The sequence below is a fragment of the Pyrgilauda ruficollis genome, unplaced genomic scaffold, assembly GCF_017590135.1.
Source record: "Pyrgilauda ruficollis isolate IOZ18807 unplaced genomic scaffold, ASM1759013v1 scaffold127, whole genome shotgun sequence".
Taxonomy (NCBI): Eukaryota; Metazoa; Chordata; class Aves; order Passeriformes; family Passeridae; genus Pyrgilauda; species Pyrgilauda ruficollis.
The window spans coordinates 1035846-1052834 of NW_024511099.1; the positions used below are offsets into that span (position 1 = coordinate 1035846).

General features: G+C 50.4%; 1 protein-coding gene across 2 annotated transcripts; it reads left to right on the forward strand.

Annotated features, from left to right (window-relative positions):
• The first annotated feature begins 474 nt into the window (after positions 1–474).
• On the forward strand, positions 475–16243 carry TM9SF4 (transmembrane 9 superfamily member 4). Of its 2 annotated transcripts, none has more exons than XM_041458338.1 (18): positions 475–564; positions 5610–5723; positions 7182–7281; positions 7641–7809; positions 7888–8017; positions 8409–8532; positions 9342–9460; positions 9570–9681; positions 10100–10170; positions 10597–10729; positions 11234–11315; positions 11405–11480; positions 11818–11901; positions 12084–12259; positions 12588–12651; positions 13183–13302; positions 13798–13887; positions 14213–16243. In XM_041458338.1, the coding sequence occupies exons 1-18, from the start codon at positions 475–477 to the stop codon at positions 14360–14362; spliced, it is 2004 nt and encodes a 667-aa protein (XP_041314272.1). In that variant the 3' UTR covers positions 14363–16243. The 2 variants fall into 2 exon arrangements, with proteins under 2 accessions (XP_041314272.1, XP_041314273.1); XM_041458339.1 differs by lacking the exon at positions 475–564 and adding an exon at positions 1628–1637.
• Positions 16244–16989: the final 746 nt, after the last annotated feature.

Consider the following 16989-nt stretch of genomic DNA (forward strand, 5'->3'; position numbering starts at 1 on the left):
TGGCCGTTCCTGCTGCTCCGCATCCCGGGCGGGAGAGACGCGGATAAGCTGGGGCCCGCAGCGCCCCTCGGAGCGGGGGCTCCAGAGCCGGGCAGACCCGCAGCGCTCTGTGAGCAGGCCCGGGGCCGCGGACCGCCCGGTGGCACCGCAGGGACCGGGAGGAACCGGGAGGAACCGGGAGGTTCGGAGCGGTCCGGGCGCCTCCCGGCCCCGCCGCCCTCACCAAACATGGCGGCCGCAGCGTCGCGCCCGCTCGCCATGCAAAGCCCGCTGCCCTCAGCAAACATGGCCGTGCGGACCGCCCCTTCCCCGGCCGGCTTCGCGGGGCCGGAGACCCGCTGGAGACCGGAGTGGAGACCCCAGCCCCGGCCCGCCCGTAAGGAGAGCTGTGCCGATCCGGGGCTGAGCTGGGCCCGGCCCCGGCAGCGCGGAGCCGGCCGCCCGGCGCGGTCCTGCCCGGCCGCCGCGGTCGCCATGGCGATCGGCCCCGCAGCCAACCGCGCGCCGCTTCCGGTGACGTCAGCGCCGACACGTGGATCCAAGATGGCGGCGTCGGCGGCGATGGTGAGTGCGGCGGGGCCCGGCCCGGCCCCGCGTCCCGCCCGCTCTGCCCCGGCCCGGCCCGGCGGCGCTCCCGGCGCGGGGCTCGGTTCGCGGGCTGCGGTCGGATCTGCACCGCACTGGGAGGGATGCGGGCCCGGCCCCTTGGCGGAGGAGGCTCCCCGGTCCCGCCCGGGGCCTTGCAGCTGCCCCGCGTCTCCCGGCGGTGTCACCTGTGGAGGGCAGGGCTCGGGGCGCCGCTCGGTGCCCAGGGTCCCAGCGGAGCCCGGCAGGCTCCTGTCCCGCCTGCCCCGCGCTCCCTCGGCGGCAGAGTTGGCTCCCTTGTGCGGTTCGCGGCGCTGTCTGGCAGGAGGGGCCGGGCGGGCGCTCGGCGCGGTGTGGGTTGCAGGGAGCACCGGCGCGTCCTGTGCCTTCCCTGCCGAGGTGTCAGCCTGGGCCCGGGGCTGGTGCCAGGCGCGGAGCCTGTTGCTCTCTGTAGTTTTCACAAATGTTTGGTGGTGGTTGTCGAGTCCGGGTTTGAGCAGCTGCTTCAGCTTCCCGCGTCCAGCATCCCTGTTATTACTATGGAATGATTCCTTGAATCCTCAGAGAGCTGAAGGTGTTCCTGCTGAGCATCAGTGCTACCTCACAGAGCAGAAAACGAGCTACTGAGACATTTGTTGTCTGCCTTGAAGTCTTGTAGGAGTCAAACGGAGTTCCTCCTTGCTTTCCTAGGAGGGTATTTTTGTGGCAGTGCCTTGCAGGAATAGCGGTGTGGATAAAGGATGTGGATACAAAGGTCGCTGGTGGCTGGGCTGTGAGGTGACTCATGGAGAGATTGGGAGTGCCAAGGTTTTCCTTTAATTTGCTTTAAGCATCTTCATACCCTGCTGGCTTTCTCCCAGGCAGTGGGGAGGGGGTGCTCAGCTGGCTCTGAGAGCTGGGGATCGTCCTACTGGGAATTTCCTCGTGGCTCTCTGTTGTGAGAAGGACAGAGAAGGCTGCCAGCAGCTCTCCTGGTGTCAGAGGAGCTCTGAAGTCAATGTGAATGCACATTGTCTCCTTCTGAAGGGCTCTGGTGGCTCCTCCAGCGCAGGGTGAGCAGGGCAGGGATGTAATAAAGACGAGCTTTTCCAAACAGTTCTCAGGATCATCGAAGGGGGCAGCTCTTGGAAAAGGGGATGAGGATCAGGGTGCCATGAGCACTGTTCTATCCTGCTAATGTGCCTGAGGGCAGAATGAAGGTTACATGTGTGAGAGAGCTTGCTGGGTTTTTTTGCTCCCACAGAGGAGCAAACCTTCCAAAGGTTGTGGCTTTCTTCCCTTTCTGTCACCAATTTTATAAAGTTTCAGTAAGTGAAATGGAATGGGAGAGCTGTGTGAATCCATTTGGACAAATGGCTCTGCAAAGGTAGTTTTCCCTGTTTTTCTTCAAAGCTGTCTTTGAAAGTTAACAGCTCTTGATTATGGCTCTTTGATGTCCCTCTTGCCTCTCTCTGCCAAAAAGAGATGAGATGATTCGTGATATCCATCACTGTCACTTCCTACTTCCTTTTCATCTCTTTGAGCAGATCCTGTGTTGTGTTCTTCAGTTCCTATCTGGACTGTGAAACTCAAGACTAAACCAGCCCTGGTGTCAATTCTGATGCTTGAAATTGCTGCTGCTTGAGGGTTTCTTCAAGTTGTTGGCAATAACCCGGGCAGGGATGTCCTGGGTGCACATGGCCAGGCCGTGGACCCTCTGGAGCACGCTGGAGCTGTTGCAGAGTGCCCCAGGGAACAGCTGCTGTTTCCCCTTTGCCTTAAAATGTCAGACTCTGGCAGTGGTAGCTGGAGGGACCACGAGTCCTAGGGAGGGACAAATGTGGTAATAACTGGATGTTTTAGGGCTGGGTGAGACTGGGGTTTAGAGAACAAGTCCTCTGTTTTGGCAGCATGGTTTGTGAACCTTCTGTGAATTCACAGAGAGTGGCAATGTTGTTTTAAGTGTTTCTGAATGGGGTAAACCTGGGGTTGTCTGCAAACCCCAAGACTGGTGATAACATTCCAGAAGGGCCTCCTTGGAGAGGGTTTGTGTGTGAACTTTTGGTCTGAGGGACAGGAATGGGTGATTGTGCTCCTGCAGTTACTTCTTTCATTTAGATCAAATTCTCCTAAGACAGGGTGTCTCTGCATGTCTGCATATAGGAAAAGAATCAGGCTTAGGCAATCTGAACTATCTTTGCCTACTTGCAGCTGGGTTTTTCTCAGTCTGGGGTTGTGTGTATTTGTTGTGCTACTTGTTGCACCATTACATGAATTCCTGGCACCTCAGATGCAAGATTGTCATTTGAGGGGGTTTTTTGCATGTTTTTGAAATGGAAAAGGCTGTGAAGCTGTGTGTCCTGTTTTCTGGAAGTCTGGGCCTTGCCAGGGCTCTGTGACTGAACCAAAACAGAGCTCCCTCCTGGAAGTTGTGACCTGGCACAGGAGAGAACTCAGCTTGCAGGCATCCCTCATGTGAGACAATCACCTGGCCAGGCCCATGAGCTACACAGATCTTTTGAGGGGTGTCCATGTTGCCATTTCTAAGCTGCTGGCTTTGTTTGGAGAAGATGAGGCACATTTGTCAGTTCAAGAACAAAGGTGCTGATGAGTAAGGCCCCTGGCTTCAGCTTCCCTGAGCTCTGCCAGCTCAGGAACCTGCACTGAGCATTTCCTTCATCTTTCACTTCCAAAGCTTTCCCCACCTGTTGCATAGCAGCTTCCCCCTTTCTTGCTACCAACTGTTCTTTCCTGGCAAGGCTTTGCAGAGTCACCCTCTTGTCTTTCCTGTTGCTGCCTGAGTCATCATCATCTGTATGCAAAGACAGCCTGACTTCTGCCAAAATTGTCATCAAAAATTTCATCTTCTGCATGCTCATGTGTCTCCTGAGTGTCTGCCAAAGTTCTGTCCTGGTCTTTTCACCTCCCAGCTTGCTGGGGCACAGGTGGCAGTGGAGTGGTTTTGGTTTTTGAGTAACATTGTGTAGGTCTGTCACTTCAGTGACAGATAAGGGCTGCAGGTTGCTGGAGTGCAGTGTGGGACAAGAGTGCAGATTCCTTCCACTGCTTCCCCTGTGCAGGAGACATTTTCCTGCTCTGTGCAGAGCCACTGAACACTCCCTTTAAAGATTGGAAAGGCAAAATTTAGTAGAGCACAAAAAATAAGCTCCATGTTGCCTCAAGGCAGATCAGTATTGAAGGTCAGGCAGTTTTAACAAGAATGTTTCCAAGCTGGGGCTTTATGCCTGCTCCAAGTGTATTTGGCTGTGCTCAGAATAGATCTGAAAAATCCCCTTTGTAAGCAAAAGAGATCACAGAATCACAGCATGGTTTGGGTTGGCAGGGTCCTTAAAACTCACTTTGTTCCACCCCACTGCCATGGGCAGGGGCACCTTCCACTATCCCAGGTTGCTCCAAACCCCATCCAGCCTGGTCTTCAACAATTCCAGGGATGGAGCAGCCACAGCTTCTCTGGGCAGTCTGTGCCAGTGCCTCACCACCCTCACAAGGAAGAATTTCTTCCTAATATACAGTCTAACCCTACGCTGTCAGTTTAAAGCTGTTCCTCCTTGTCCTGTACTCCATGATCCTGTAAATAGTCTCTCAATTTTTCTTGTAGGCTCCCTTCAGGTACTAAAAGGCCACATGTATCTGGTGATTCAATATTTATATTTTCTGTAGGTGCCTAGCATTTGCATCTTAAATACATTTTAGACTTTCAACCCCCTGATGCTTCTGCCTTTTTTTTTTTTTTTTTTTCCCATCTTGTTCATTTCCACTAATTCTGGATGCTCTGGTTGGCCCTCACAGGTGTCTGGGCCCAGCATACTTTCCTTGCCTTAGAATGAGACAGGAGGAAGTTGATGAAGAGGGGGTGTGGGGGCAATAAACACAGATTTTTAAAATTTTTTGCCCCCCAGCCTTAGGAAGGATCCCCATGATAGAGCTGCTGTTTGTCACACCTGGCCTGTGGAGTGTTCCCTCTGGTGCTGTCAGACTCACTGATGGTGCTGAGGACACACAGGGACAGTGGAGATTTGGTTTTTATGTCTGCAGCATTAGGCCAAGAATTGTCCCAAAGCAAACCAGGTCTTGTGTGGTTTTCCAGAGGGGTCCAGGAGAAGGGACTGAAGCCAGTAGTGCTGTGAGATTATACCAGAGCTGATGTCCTAATCCAGGCAAGCTGCTGTTGGATAATACTCTTTAAAGCTTGATTTTCATTTCACAGCCTTCCTGCCCATGCTCAGCTGGGTTACCTGAGGTAATGGGAGGGGCTGAGGAGGCAGCAAGGTGTGCTAAATCCAGGATTTGCTGTGGCTGTGTTAGGATCTGGGTTCTCCTGGAGTCCCCATAGGGTTGATTGAACCTTCCAGCCTGACTTGTCACCCGGCTCCCTAAAAAAGGGGTGAAAAAGTGTTTGCCATGTTACTGAGCTGTGCTGTGGCCTGGAGGGATGAGGAAAGCAGAGTGGTGATGGAGCAGGAGGGAGTGGTGATGTGACTGTCCCTTTGGGTGCAGTTTCTGGTGTCACACCTGACTCCACAGTAACTACTCTTCTGCAGGTAGTGGCCTGTGAGCATCCATCTGTAATCAGCTCCAGGGTAACTGCTGCTGTGCAGAGCTGACACACATCCAGAGCCAGGGCTACAGGTACCCCCTCTTCTCCACTAATCCATGGAGTTTTCTATCACAGGGAGCTCAGTGGGGGTGAGCAGAAAGGTAAAGTGATGGCCTGCTCAATGACCCATGGTGCAGGTAAAAATGATGTTTTTCTTGTGGTTGAGCAAAGCCAAAGTTTTCCTAATTGCAGATGAAGAGGCAGAGACACGCTGAGTGGAAAGTGATTTCATGAGGGTCACAAAACAAAGCTAAGAACAGCTTTTATGAAATTAATTTCTGTTTAATCACCTGAATGTGCAGCCTTTTTAATACCTGGGATGAACATTTCCAGTGTTGTGGCCCATCTCTAATGCTGTTCCAGTGTTTCTGGAAACACTTTTTCCAGTGTTTCTGTTGTATTTTACTGTTCCTTCTCCTTTTTGCAGGAAAGGCTGAGATATGTGCTGGGCCTGCTGTTGTTGCTGCACAGCACAGACTCGTTCTATGTACCCGGCGTGGCTCCCATCAACTTCCACCGCAATGATCCCGTAGAAATAAAGGTAGGATGAACTCAGTACTGTTAATGTTTGGTTTGGGGGGTTTTTGTCTTTTGGGTTTTTTCTTTTTTATACCATAGCAGCTAAGATGGGTTGCAAAGTTAAATTCGGGGATCCTGTTGCTCAAATTTTTTGTTCATGTATGTCTTCTGCTTCACAACGTTCGGGTCCCATCACAATTCCTGTTCTTGCCCTGATCTCTTCTACCGAATTCCTTCAGCAGTTGCACCAAAGTCCTCAAGACTTTGCTCTGACTGGGAAAAGGGTCCCTTTCTCACTGTGGCTTTGAAGTGAATTTAATTTCTCCAGCATTATACTGACTTTAAAAGTGCTTATGCAGAGTGTGCCTTTGGGGGGAAGGTGAATGGTGGAATAAGGTCTGAATCAGACCTTCTCAATACCCAGTTTGCTCATGTTGTGCCTTTAGGGGAATTCATGAGAAGCTCTTCCCAGGTGGAGGTGTTTGTCCTTGAGCCTTGCAGATCTTTCAGCCCAGCCTTGCTGAGAGCTGTTCTTGTGCAGTGTTGCTGGTACTGAATGACAGAGCTGCTGCACCTATCCATGGGGAAGCCAGGCTTTGCTTTCAGGCATCAGTGATTTATAGCCCATTTCATTTATTTTTCTACAGCTGTGGCCTCTGTCTCAGCAAATCCAGCACCCTTGGGGCTGCTGAGGTTGGCTGCTCTCACGTGAAGCGCAGCACAGTTTTCTCTTTGGCCACAGACTGCCAGACATAGGCTATTTTTAAGCAAATGAGACTTGCCTGTGGCTACAGTAAGCTTCCCCGAAGAAGAGGGTTTTGGAATAGCTGTTCTCAAAGGGATTTCAGGAGCTAAACGCTTCCTCAAGTGCTTAGGCAAGTCAGCGTATTTGCCAGCACTCTTCCAATAAACAAGCTTGGCTGTGTTACAAAACACTTCTGTTTTTCAGAGGAACTGTGGTCTTGGCTGTTGTAGTATGTCTCTGCACTTCCCTTGTACCCTGTGATTTGTGGAAACTCTCCAGGAATGTTTGTGGTTGGTCACCTTGTCTTCCCAGACTGATGGCTCTTTGCCTTTCCTTGTAGAGATTAAAACTGCTGAACTCTCCATAGCACTGGAGGCCAGACCTCTAGGTCCAGTGGGATATGAATTTTTGTTTGAGGAAATCTTATGTGAAATGTGACTCTTGAATCTCTTTTGAGGTCTTTGTTGTTTCTTAGGACTCCACTGAGATATAAATTTGTGAAACCACCATGTTTTGTTCTTTGAGTGTTTTTCTGTGAATGAATTGCTACTGGAAGTCTCTCAGGAACATCTGTCTCTGTTACTATTTTTAATATTATTATTAGTAGTAGTATCTTCTGGAAGTGAGCTTTATGGAAGGTGTCTTGAAGTAAGCATCAGCTTCTAAATGATGCTGAGAGGACAGGAAATTATCTGGAGTTTTTTCCTGGGGGTAATCCTTCCATTCTTCCTGCAGGCTGTGAAGCTGACGAGCTCCCGGACCCAACTGCCCTACGAGTACTACTCACTGCCCTTCTGCCAGCCCAGCAAGATCACATACAAGGCTGAGAACCTCGGTGTGTACCTGTCAGACAGTGTGGGAGTGTTTACAGAGATAAAAGAATTGCAAGTGTCCCTTCTGCTGAGCTGAGAGAACCTGCTTCCTCTGATTCACTGTGTGCTGGCTGTCTGCAAACGGCAGTGTCCATGTGTTGGACAGAGGAAGTGCCTGTCCTGAGGGAGAGTGCGTAACCTGCTTCATAAGCAGGGCTTGATACTTCCAACAAAGCAGCTATACTGACTTGCAATCTTATCCTTGCACCTGGGCTAGCAAAGGAGGCTTGCTGTGGTCCCTGCAGCTGCAGTGCCTGGCAGCAGGATCAGCAGCACGAAGCCTGGCAGTCTCCAACCCTGCCTATGTTTTCCTGTTTTCCAGGTGAAGTTCTTCGTGGGGACCGAATTGTAAATACACCTTTCCAGGTTTCCATGAATGTGGAGAAGAAATGTGAAGTTCTGTGCAACTTTCCCAACAAGCCAGTGACTCTGACAGTGGAGCAGAGCAAGCTCATCGCCGAGCGCATCAGGGAGGATTACTATGTCCACCTGTGAGTCACTCAAGTGTGGGTTTGTGTTAGGGGGATTTGGTGCTGTGGACAAATTTGATCTGAAATCTGTGTTTTCAGCATTGCTGATAACCTTCCTGTGGCAACACGGCTGGAGTTTTATTCCAATCGTGAGGAAGAGGAGAAGAAGAAGGAGAAGGATGTGCAGTTCGAGCATGGATATAGGCTTGGGTTTATGGATGGTAACAAGGTAGAGAACTGAGGTGCTGTGGGAGGGTGCCTGGAGGAGACTGGGGTGTCTGTTAGAGGTTTGCCAGAGAGTGTCACAATTGGGAATGAAACCAAAAGGTTTTATTAATAGTGGAAATATGAGAGAGGGGTCCCTTGTGGGCAGAAGAGGGTGGGTGGGAAGGTGGGAAAGCCAGAAGTCCTTGCTTTTATTTACTGTGTGACTTTGGACAGGCTCATGCAGTGGCTTCCCCTCAGCAGAACAAAAGCACTGTGCCTCCAAGACTGGCTGATCTCTGGTGTTGGAGTCTTTAGTTTTCCCTCACTGAAGCTGTTTTCTGCAGTTGTTGCTTCTCAGCTTTGCCTCTTCCTCCTGTAGGGTGCTGATGTTTTATTTTATGTCACTGTTTCAGTTCTACCTGCACAACCACCTCTCCTTCATCCTTTACTACCACAGAGAGGATGTGGAAGAGAGCCAGGAGCACACCTACAGGGTGGTGCGCTTTGAGGTGATTCCCCAAAGCATTAAACTGGAAGGTAAGAGATCCTTGAGGAGGGGAGCAAGGGGGAAGAATCTCTTGTATGGACAAAAGGCAGATGCCAGTGATGTGCCAATTATTGCTTCACAGGGCACAGAAATGAGTCTAAATTACAAGAATAATAAACCGCTTTGTTATTAAGGAAGTACCAACAATAGAGACATATCCATGAACTGCAGTCCATGGAAAATCAATTCCTGTAAAAAGATCCGAGTTTGAGGTTTTGGGGTTGGATTTTTTTGCACTGTGTCATCTGTTGTGAGGCATGTCTGGCATTCTAGCTCTTGCTGTGGCGCAGATCTCCCAACTGGGACACTCTGTGCTGGTTCAGGGACACACAGGATGTTTGGAACTGTTCGGGGGATTGAAATTTAAAAATAATGGTTAGGGGAAAACACTCTTACCTCAGTGAGCCCAATGGAAAAGGGTGTCTAGAAGGGCAGTTGGTCATGGTGTGGATCAGCCCACGCAGCTCCCCTCTGGCAGGGCAGGCACTGCTATAGAGGTCTTGTTTCTCACTATATCTTGTGGAATAGAGGATTTGGTCAAGGTCTACATCCTTGGCTTCAGAACCTCTGGCTTTTATCCTTCCAGTTAAGGAGAGCCCTGTGCATAGCTTTCCTGAAAGCTTGTTAATGGTGCTCCACTGCTGGTCAGGAGAGTAGTTTTGCAAACTGCAGAGCAGGTGATCAAGGAGCGAGTGCTTCCCCACCTGGAATTACTGCAACCCTGTGCCCTCAGAGTGATGCTCAGTGGGAGAGGTGGTGCCTGAGGGAAGGGCTCACTGTGCTCTGCTTTCCCCTACAGACTTGAAGGCTGATGAGAAGAGCATGTGCACCCTGCCTGAAGCCACAGGCTCTGCCCCTCAGGAAATAGATCCTACTAAAGAGAACCAGTTGCTCTTCACCTATTCTGTGCACTGGGAGGTGAGGCAGTACTGAGGAGCTGGCTGGCAGTGATACTCCAAGTGTCTGTTACTGGAGTTGTGGAAGGCATTGGGAATGTGCTGGTGTGAGAACTCTCCTGTTCTTTCAGGAAAGTGACATTAAGTGGGCTTCCCGCTGGGACACGTACCTGACCATGAGTGACGTGCAGATCCACTGGTTTTCTATCATTAACTCGGTTGTGGTCGTCTTTTTCCTTTCAGGTGAGTGGATGTGTGGGGAGAGGAAGGCTTTACCATCATCTGCAGGGAATTTTCTTTAAGCCTTAGCTGCAGGTGGCTTGAGGAGGATGTGGGTATCAGAACCTGGTCAGAAGGAGCAGGAAACCAATTTAAAGCCTCCCAGTTCAAATAGTGTCCTGTGGGGTCAGTGAGTTACCAGCATTTCTCATACTGGGGTCATTGAGGGAGTAAAAAAAGCCCATAAGAAAGCCACAGTGCCCCATTTCTGCTGGAATACTGCCTTCCCTGCTCCTTGGGGTTTTGTTTCTGTCTCTGCTGATGACTCAAGACCTCCTCTCCCAGCCAGATCATAGTGTTGGTGGGAGCCATGTAGTTGCACAGTATGAGAGCAGCACAGCCATGTGGGAGCCTCTGAGCTGAACTCTGTGCTTGTTTTCAGGGATTCTCAGCATGATCATCATCCGGACTCTGCGGAAGGACATTGCCAACTACAACAAAGAAGATGACATTGTATGTGTTTGTTCCTTGGGCTGGGATTAGAGGGAGGGAAGCACAGGCCAGGAGGGATCCAGTGTGCAGACTTGGCTCTATTGTCTCTTCCCTTGCCCCTGTTTTCCTTTGAGCCCTGGCCATGGGACGGGCAGTTGTGTTGTGCTGTCACACACCTTTTTCTGCCTGAACAGTCACATACCAGTTAGGATGTCTTAGACCTAAGGAGTGACTGCAGACAGCTCTGTAAATGTGTGCCCTGGCACTGACAATTCAGGTCTCAGCTGTTTTTAGCCCAAGAGGAAAAAAGTTTCTTGGCTAGAGTGGTAAAATTCAGTAGGAAAACTGGATCCAGGAAAGTTAACCTCTTAGGCTGCCTGTGGTAGGACCTTAATTTCCACTAGTATATCACATCTAAATAACCTCCTTTTTCTGTTGTTGCTATAGGAAGATACCATGGAAGAATCTGGTTGGAAACTCGTGCATGGAGATGTCTTCAGGCCTCCACAGTACCCTATGATCCTCAGCTCTCTCCTGGGTTCTGGAATTCAGCTCTTCTGTATGATCCTGATTGTCATCTGTAAGTGGCACATGTTGCATGGGGTGACTGTAACACGAATGATGCTCGAGGATGTTTGACTTCACCCTGTGCTCACCTTAGCTGGAGTGAGGCCCATGAAGCTGCTTCCTGTTGCCATCAGCCTGGGCTTGGCACTGCAGAGCTGCTGGATGACATTGCCCAGCTGAAGGCAGCTTTGTGTGATTTTATTTCCTTTGCCAAGCTGTGAGCCCTGGCTGATAGTGGGCTGGGAGACTTTTGCACAGGTGTGCCTTGCCTGCTGAGCTGCACCTGCTCCCATCCCTGGGGAAGCTGATGCTGAAGCATGGTCTGTAGCTGAGTTCAAAGCTGTGCCTTCTTCTCTGGCCAGTGCTGGAGGCTGTGGATACGTTATGCTGTAGGGAAATCAGGCCTGTGCAGGGATTGCAGGCAGCTGTGGGCTACAGATGGGACAGGCCCTGTCCTCGAGCTGCTGCAGCACATGTCCCTCAGAGCTGCTGTTCCTTGTCCTGTTTCCCTCTGCAGTTGTTGCTATGCTGGGGATGCTGTCGCCTTCGAGCCGGGGCGCACTGATGACAACTGCCTGCTTCCTCTTCATGTTCATGGGGTAGGTGCCTCCACAGCTTCCCCCTGTGCTGTCCTGCCTCCCCCAGAAACAGCAGCTCATTTTCGTTGACTTGGCTTGTTTCTGTCCAGGGTTTTTGGTGGATTCTTTGCTGGCCGCTTATACCGGACTCTGAAAGGCCATCGATGGAAGAAGGGAGCCTTTTGTGTGAGTCTTGGATGTTCTGTGCTGTTTATCCAGGTTTGCTGATGGCAAAATCTGTGGCTAAGCTCCACACATTTGTGGTAGCTGGACACAGTCTGACTGTGCTGCACATTTGCTGTGGGTTGAGTCCTTGTAGCTGTATGGAAAAGGCATCACCAGAGCACGTAGTAGAGCAAAGAGGATTGTCCAAGATCCTCCCTACAGCCCAGCTCTGTGTCCTTGTCCTGTAACAAAAGGGACACTTCTCCACATGTGCCTTGTTTCAGGGATGGACTCATTCCATAGGAACATCTGGCTGATGAATCAGGTGCTTTCTCTTATGCTGTGGTTCCTCTTGCAGACAGCAACACTGTACCCGGGCGTTGTCTTTGGCATCTGCTTTGTCCTCAACTGCTTCATCTGGGGGAAACACTCCTCTGGTGCGGTAGGTGCCACCCTCAGCCTGGGGCCTGCTGGGTGGGAGAGGGTCACTGGGCTGATAGGGACCCACTTGGCTTCCCAGACCTTTCCAAGTGGGTGACTGGAGGGTTGGCTTGGCCAATGACATCAGTCCCCCGGGCAGGAGCGCTGTCAGCCTCACTTCTGTGGCTCTTGGTGTGATTCCAGGTGCCTTTCCCTACCATGGTGGCCTTGCTCTGCATGTGGTTTGGGATCTCCTTGCCCTTGGTCTACCTGGGTTACTACTTTGGATTTCGCAAGCAGCCGTATGACAATCCTGTACGGACAAATCAGATTCCCAGGCAGATCCCGGAGCAGAGGTGGTATATGAACAAATTTGTGGGGTGAGTGATGAGTGTCTGGGAAATACGGTGAGTTAAGCCCCCTCTCCTTGGTCCCCTTGGGTTGCTGAGTGTCACCTGCTGCTCCCTGGACATGGAGAGATGGCAGATCGGGTTCCTTGAGACCACAGTGATAATTTGGATGTGGTATGAAGGGTACTTGTAGCCGTGGTACGTGCTCAACAGTGGGAGCAGCTGTGCCATTGCCTGTGAAATTTAGCAATCTGGAAAAGTAGAGCCTTTGCTTGGAGTGTTCTGTGTGGTTACAAGGAATTTTTAATGTCCAGACAGTTATATTGTGCTGCTTATGGTTTTTGTTTCTCCTCTGCAGGATCCTCATGGCTGGTATTCTGCCTTTCGGAGCCATGTTCATTGAACTGTTCTTCATTTTCAGTGTAAGCATTTAACCCACTTTCCTCCTCAATGGGATTCTTTTCATGCCAAAGCTTTTGAAAGGGAGGATGCTTTCACTGGTGCAGTCTCCTGTTCCTGTGTTCTCTGAAGGGGGTAGCTGGTTTCTTCCAGGCCATTCAGTAGTTTCCAGGGAGAGCTATAGGATTCTCCTGGTGGTCTTGTGGTAAAGACAAAATTTACTGTAACATTACATCAGGGAGGGGTCCTGGTCTTGAGACAGTCACTGTTCTGCTGCTACAGTTTTTCACCTTGTGTGGATGGGGAAGAATTGCTGTTCCATTGCTTGGGAGATGCAGGGGAATGAACAAGCTATCCAGATGTGTCTTTGTGCACCTTTTTGCAACCTGAATCCTCTGAAGTGACATTGTGAAATGCATTAGATCTGTGGTTTCATCTAGGTGAGGTTGAGGGGCCTCCTCATTTTCCCCTGGCTGGCTGGCAGAGGTTAGTCCCATGTTCAGTGACTGATCACAGTAACATGGAAATAAATTCCTGCTGTGTGTTTATTTCAGGCAATCTGGGAGAACCAGTTCTATTACCTTTTTGGCTTCCTCTTCCTGGTATTTATAATTCTGGTGGTATCCTGCTCCCAGATCAGCATTGTCATGGTGTATTTCCAGCTCTGTGCTGAGGTGAGATTTCCATGTTTGTAATTTGGGTAGCAGAGGGTGCTTGCTCCTGGAAAACCACAGATCACATTATTGCTGCTGCTCAGCAAAGATTAGTGTGGCCCAGCTTCACAGATGTGATTGTCCACAATGTCAGGGAATTAAAGCTCCTTGGTTATCTGTTAAGCTGGGAACTGTGGTTTAATACCAGGAATTTTGCTGGGCACAGGGTGTTTTGAGCTGTTCCCAAACTGTTCCATTCCATCCACATACAAAACAAAATGCAGAATCAAAGGTGAGCTGTGTCCTTGGGCAGCAGGTGCTTTGAGCCTGTCAGCATCACATCTCTTGGTTTGAAAACACGTTTGTGACAGAAGAAGTTCCCCAGTCCCAAATTGTGAATTTCCTTTGAAGGAAGATGGGTGGTGTTCTCCCTGTCCTGGAATGGTCACACCTTCCCCGAGGCAGAGCTTGGGGAGAAGAAAGTCAGGGGGATAATGAGGCTCTTTATCCTGTCAGGATTACCGCTGGTGGTGGAGGACCTTCCTGGTGTCTGGAGGATCTGCCTTCTACGTGCTGATTTATGCTGTCTTCTACTTTGTGAACAAGGTATTCCTCCTTGGTGAAAGTGCCATGTTTTTGAGGGTGACTGTGGGATTTGGGAAGGGAAATTGTGGGCCTGCTGAGCCCCAGTCTGCCCATGCCAGCCCAAGGCAGTGCTCACAGCCCTTCCAGACAGGAGAGGAGGGTGTAGGTGCTCCATGACTCGTGCAGAGCAGCATTCCCTGACCCCACCTCAAAGGGGATCTCCCTTCAGCTGGACAAAAACAAAAGTTTTCCTGCCTTTGCCAGAGCTCTCCTTGCAGAGGGCACTAGTTGATTTGTCATCTGTGTGCGTTATTTCACTGACTTTTTTCATCCTCTTCTGTTTCAGCTGGATATTGTTGAGTTCATTCCCTCCTTACTGTACTTTGGCTACACTGCCCTCATGGTCCTGTCCTTCTGGCTCCTGACGGGCACCATTGGCTTCTACGCAGCCTACATGTTCGTGAGGAAGATCTATGCTGCCGTGAAAATCGACTGAAGCTGGAATCCCCCCAGCAGGAATCAGACACCTCTGAACACGTGTCCTCCCGGGAGGGACAGGGACATCTTCTCCCAGCTCTTTTTAAGGAAACAAAAATCCAGTGGGAGAGTCACAAGAGAAATAATTAACTCCTCGATTTGGAATGTAACTTTGGCACATTGTACATGGATTCTGGGCTACTTCTGCGGGGAAAAGGGGTCTGTAGATACCTTACATTTTAACTTTATTATCCTGTTCCATATTTGAGGGAGTTTTTTAGCAGAGAAATATCCCTCTGTATAAGTAAACCCCCTTTTTGCTAATCCATCCTTTTTTTTATGTTGATGATGAGCGGATTTGAGACAGCAGTGGAAACACTTGTGAAAACGTTTTCTTCCAGCCCCTGGGGTGCTCTAGGATTCAGGGAGACTCTTCAGACAAATATCAGACTGGGTTTTTCTCCTGCCTTCGTGTCTGCACGGAAGAGGGAGCTTGACTATGGCAGAATACCTGGAGCCCAAAGGCTCACCCAGCGGGAGTCCGGCGCGCTCCGATCACCGAAGTCCCGGCTTCGGCTTGTTTACAATTTGCTGGAGGTGCCATTCGGAGCCTGGGAAGTGCAATTTCACCCTGAGAGAGCTTGAGCAACCTTCAGCATCGCTTCTCCCTCCCTCCAGCCTCAGACAGCACAGGCTGCTGTGGGAGGGTGGGACTGCCTCTCCTGCAGAAGGCAGGACAAAAGGTGCTGGTGGAAGTGACGTGGTTGTGCTGGAATACAGGACTGGAAGGATGCGTGAGGTAACTACCAGAGTTTGTTCTGTCAATAGTTCTGCTCTGGATGAGTGAGGAATCAGGGCAGGCTCCTTCCTGGGAATGCCACTGGGATCCTGAAGAGCCTGCAGGAGCTGGCTGTGATGCCGTGGTGTTAGTGCCAAGTGATCTGAGGCAGTGTTGGGCCCGAGCTGCCCAAGGGTGGTGCAGGCCATGCTGAAGGGGCTGGCACAGGCAGGTGGCCCCATGAGCTGTCCCATGGCTGGGAGCGGGGCTCTCTCACTGGCCCTATGCTCTGACTGCCCTTACTGCTCTCGGCTCCTCCTCTGAAATTCTCTACCTCCAGGGAACAGGAAAAGTGTACACCCCATAGCTGTATTTTGTTCTTCTCCACAAAAACCAGTCCACGCTCTCCCGGATAGCTGATATGGGCTCTTCTTTTCCCATGGCTTGATGCCTGAATCAGCCTATGGGAAGCTCTTTTTAAAAGAGGTTAAAGTTGGGTTGTGGTTTTTTTTTTTTTTATTTTGGTCACTTCAGTGATGTTTATCAGTAAAAAGGTTCCACGTTACAGTGAAGGCTCCCTTCATCCCCAGACTCACTCGATTCAGCCAGGACTACAGAGGAGAGGTTTTTTTAAGTGAGATCTATGAAAATTTTTCTTCTTGGAGTAAGATCTTCCAATGACCAGCTGCCACAGGTCACATCATTCCAACCCAAAACTGTCCAAAGCCCTCCTTGATCTCAGGGAGGGCTTTGGGGCCTTTTTAAACCCCAATTGCCATAAGTTTCCACCAGGTCCATGCAAGGGCCTGTGTCCCTTCCCATTGGCCCTGCCTGTCATGCCAAAGTCTAATCAACCAGGAATCATGGATGGAAAAAAGGAGGAGGGGATGTGTGAGCCGGCTGTGCTGTGGAATCCTGTGTCAGTTCTGATTTGAGGTCCCTCTCTGAGATTTTTGTCGATTTTTTTTTTTTTTCTGTTCTGCCCCTGCCGCAGTGGAGAGGCTCAGCCAGCATTGATTTCTCTCCCTTCCCTGAAGTGTTTTCTCTGTATTCTTTGTAATTTTTAATTAATGTATGTATTCTTTGTGTCCTATTGTAAATAAATCTGCCATTGTCCTGTCATCCTGCTCTCTTGGGTTCTCCTAAGCCATTTCTGGAGAATTTCTTTTTGTAACACTTGGCCTGTTGAACACCCATGTGGTCTGTGATGTGTGGCTTCAGCCAGAAGCAGAGCTTGGAATACTCTGGCTTTCTTTGTAATATTTTTCTCCTAGTAAACTAAGTTTCTTCCAGTGTGGCATGCCCTGAATGCTGCCATATATTGTAATTGTGCCACCAGTTGAGGCATTTGGATCTGCTGCTGCTGTGCTGCTGGGTAAGATCACTTGAGCGGCTCATGGCTGGTGTGAGACACGTTGTTTGACGTGTGGCACTGATGGGCAGAGCGGCAGAACTGTTGGGTGGCAGTGCTGGGCAGTGCTTTAGAGCAGCACAGGGGAGAGGACAGCTCAGAAGGGAGTTTGAGGAGTGCTGCTGCAGAAGCTGAGCCCTCAGCGTTGGCTTCCAGCTCCATTGGCTTCCCAGAGCTTGTGTGTTTCTGCTGAGGGGTGTGTGATAGGAGATCAGTGAGCCTCTGCTGGAGTGCTGGCTGAGGGAGGCAAAGTGAATTCCCTTTTCCTGAGATGGTTTGCCCAGCAGAGCAATGGGTGTGATTCCCCCAGGTGAGAGTCCAGTGTCAGGGGCTGCTGAGTGTCTGTGGGTGAGACCAGAGCTGGCAAATATGTGAATCAAAACTCAGAAATCATCAGAATAATCCCTTCTCCCTTTAAAAAGGCAAAGGAAGCTTCAGCTCCAGCATCAGGACAATC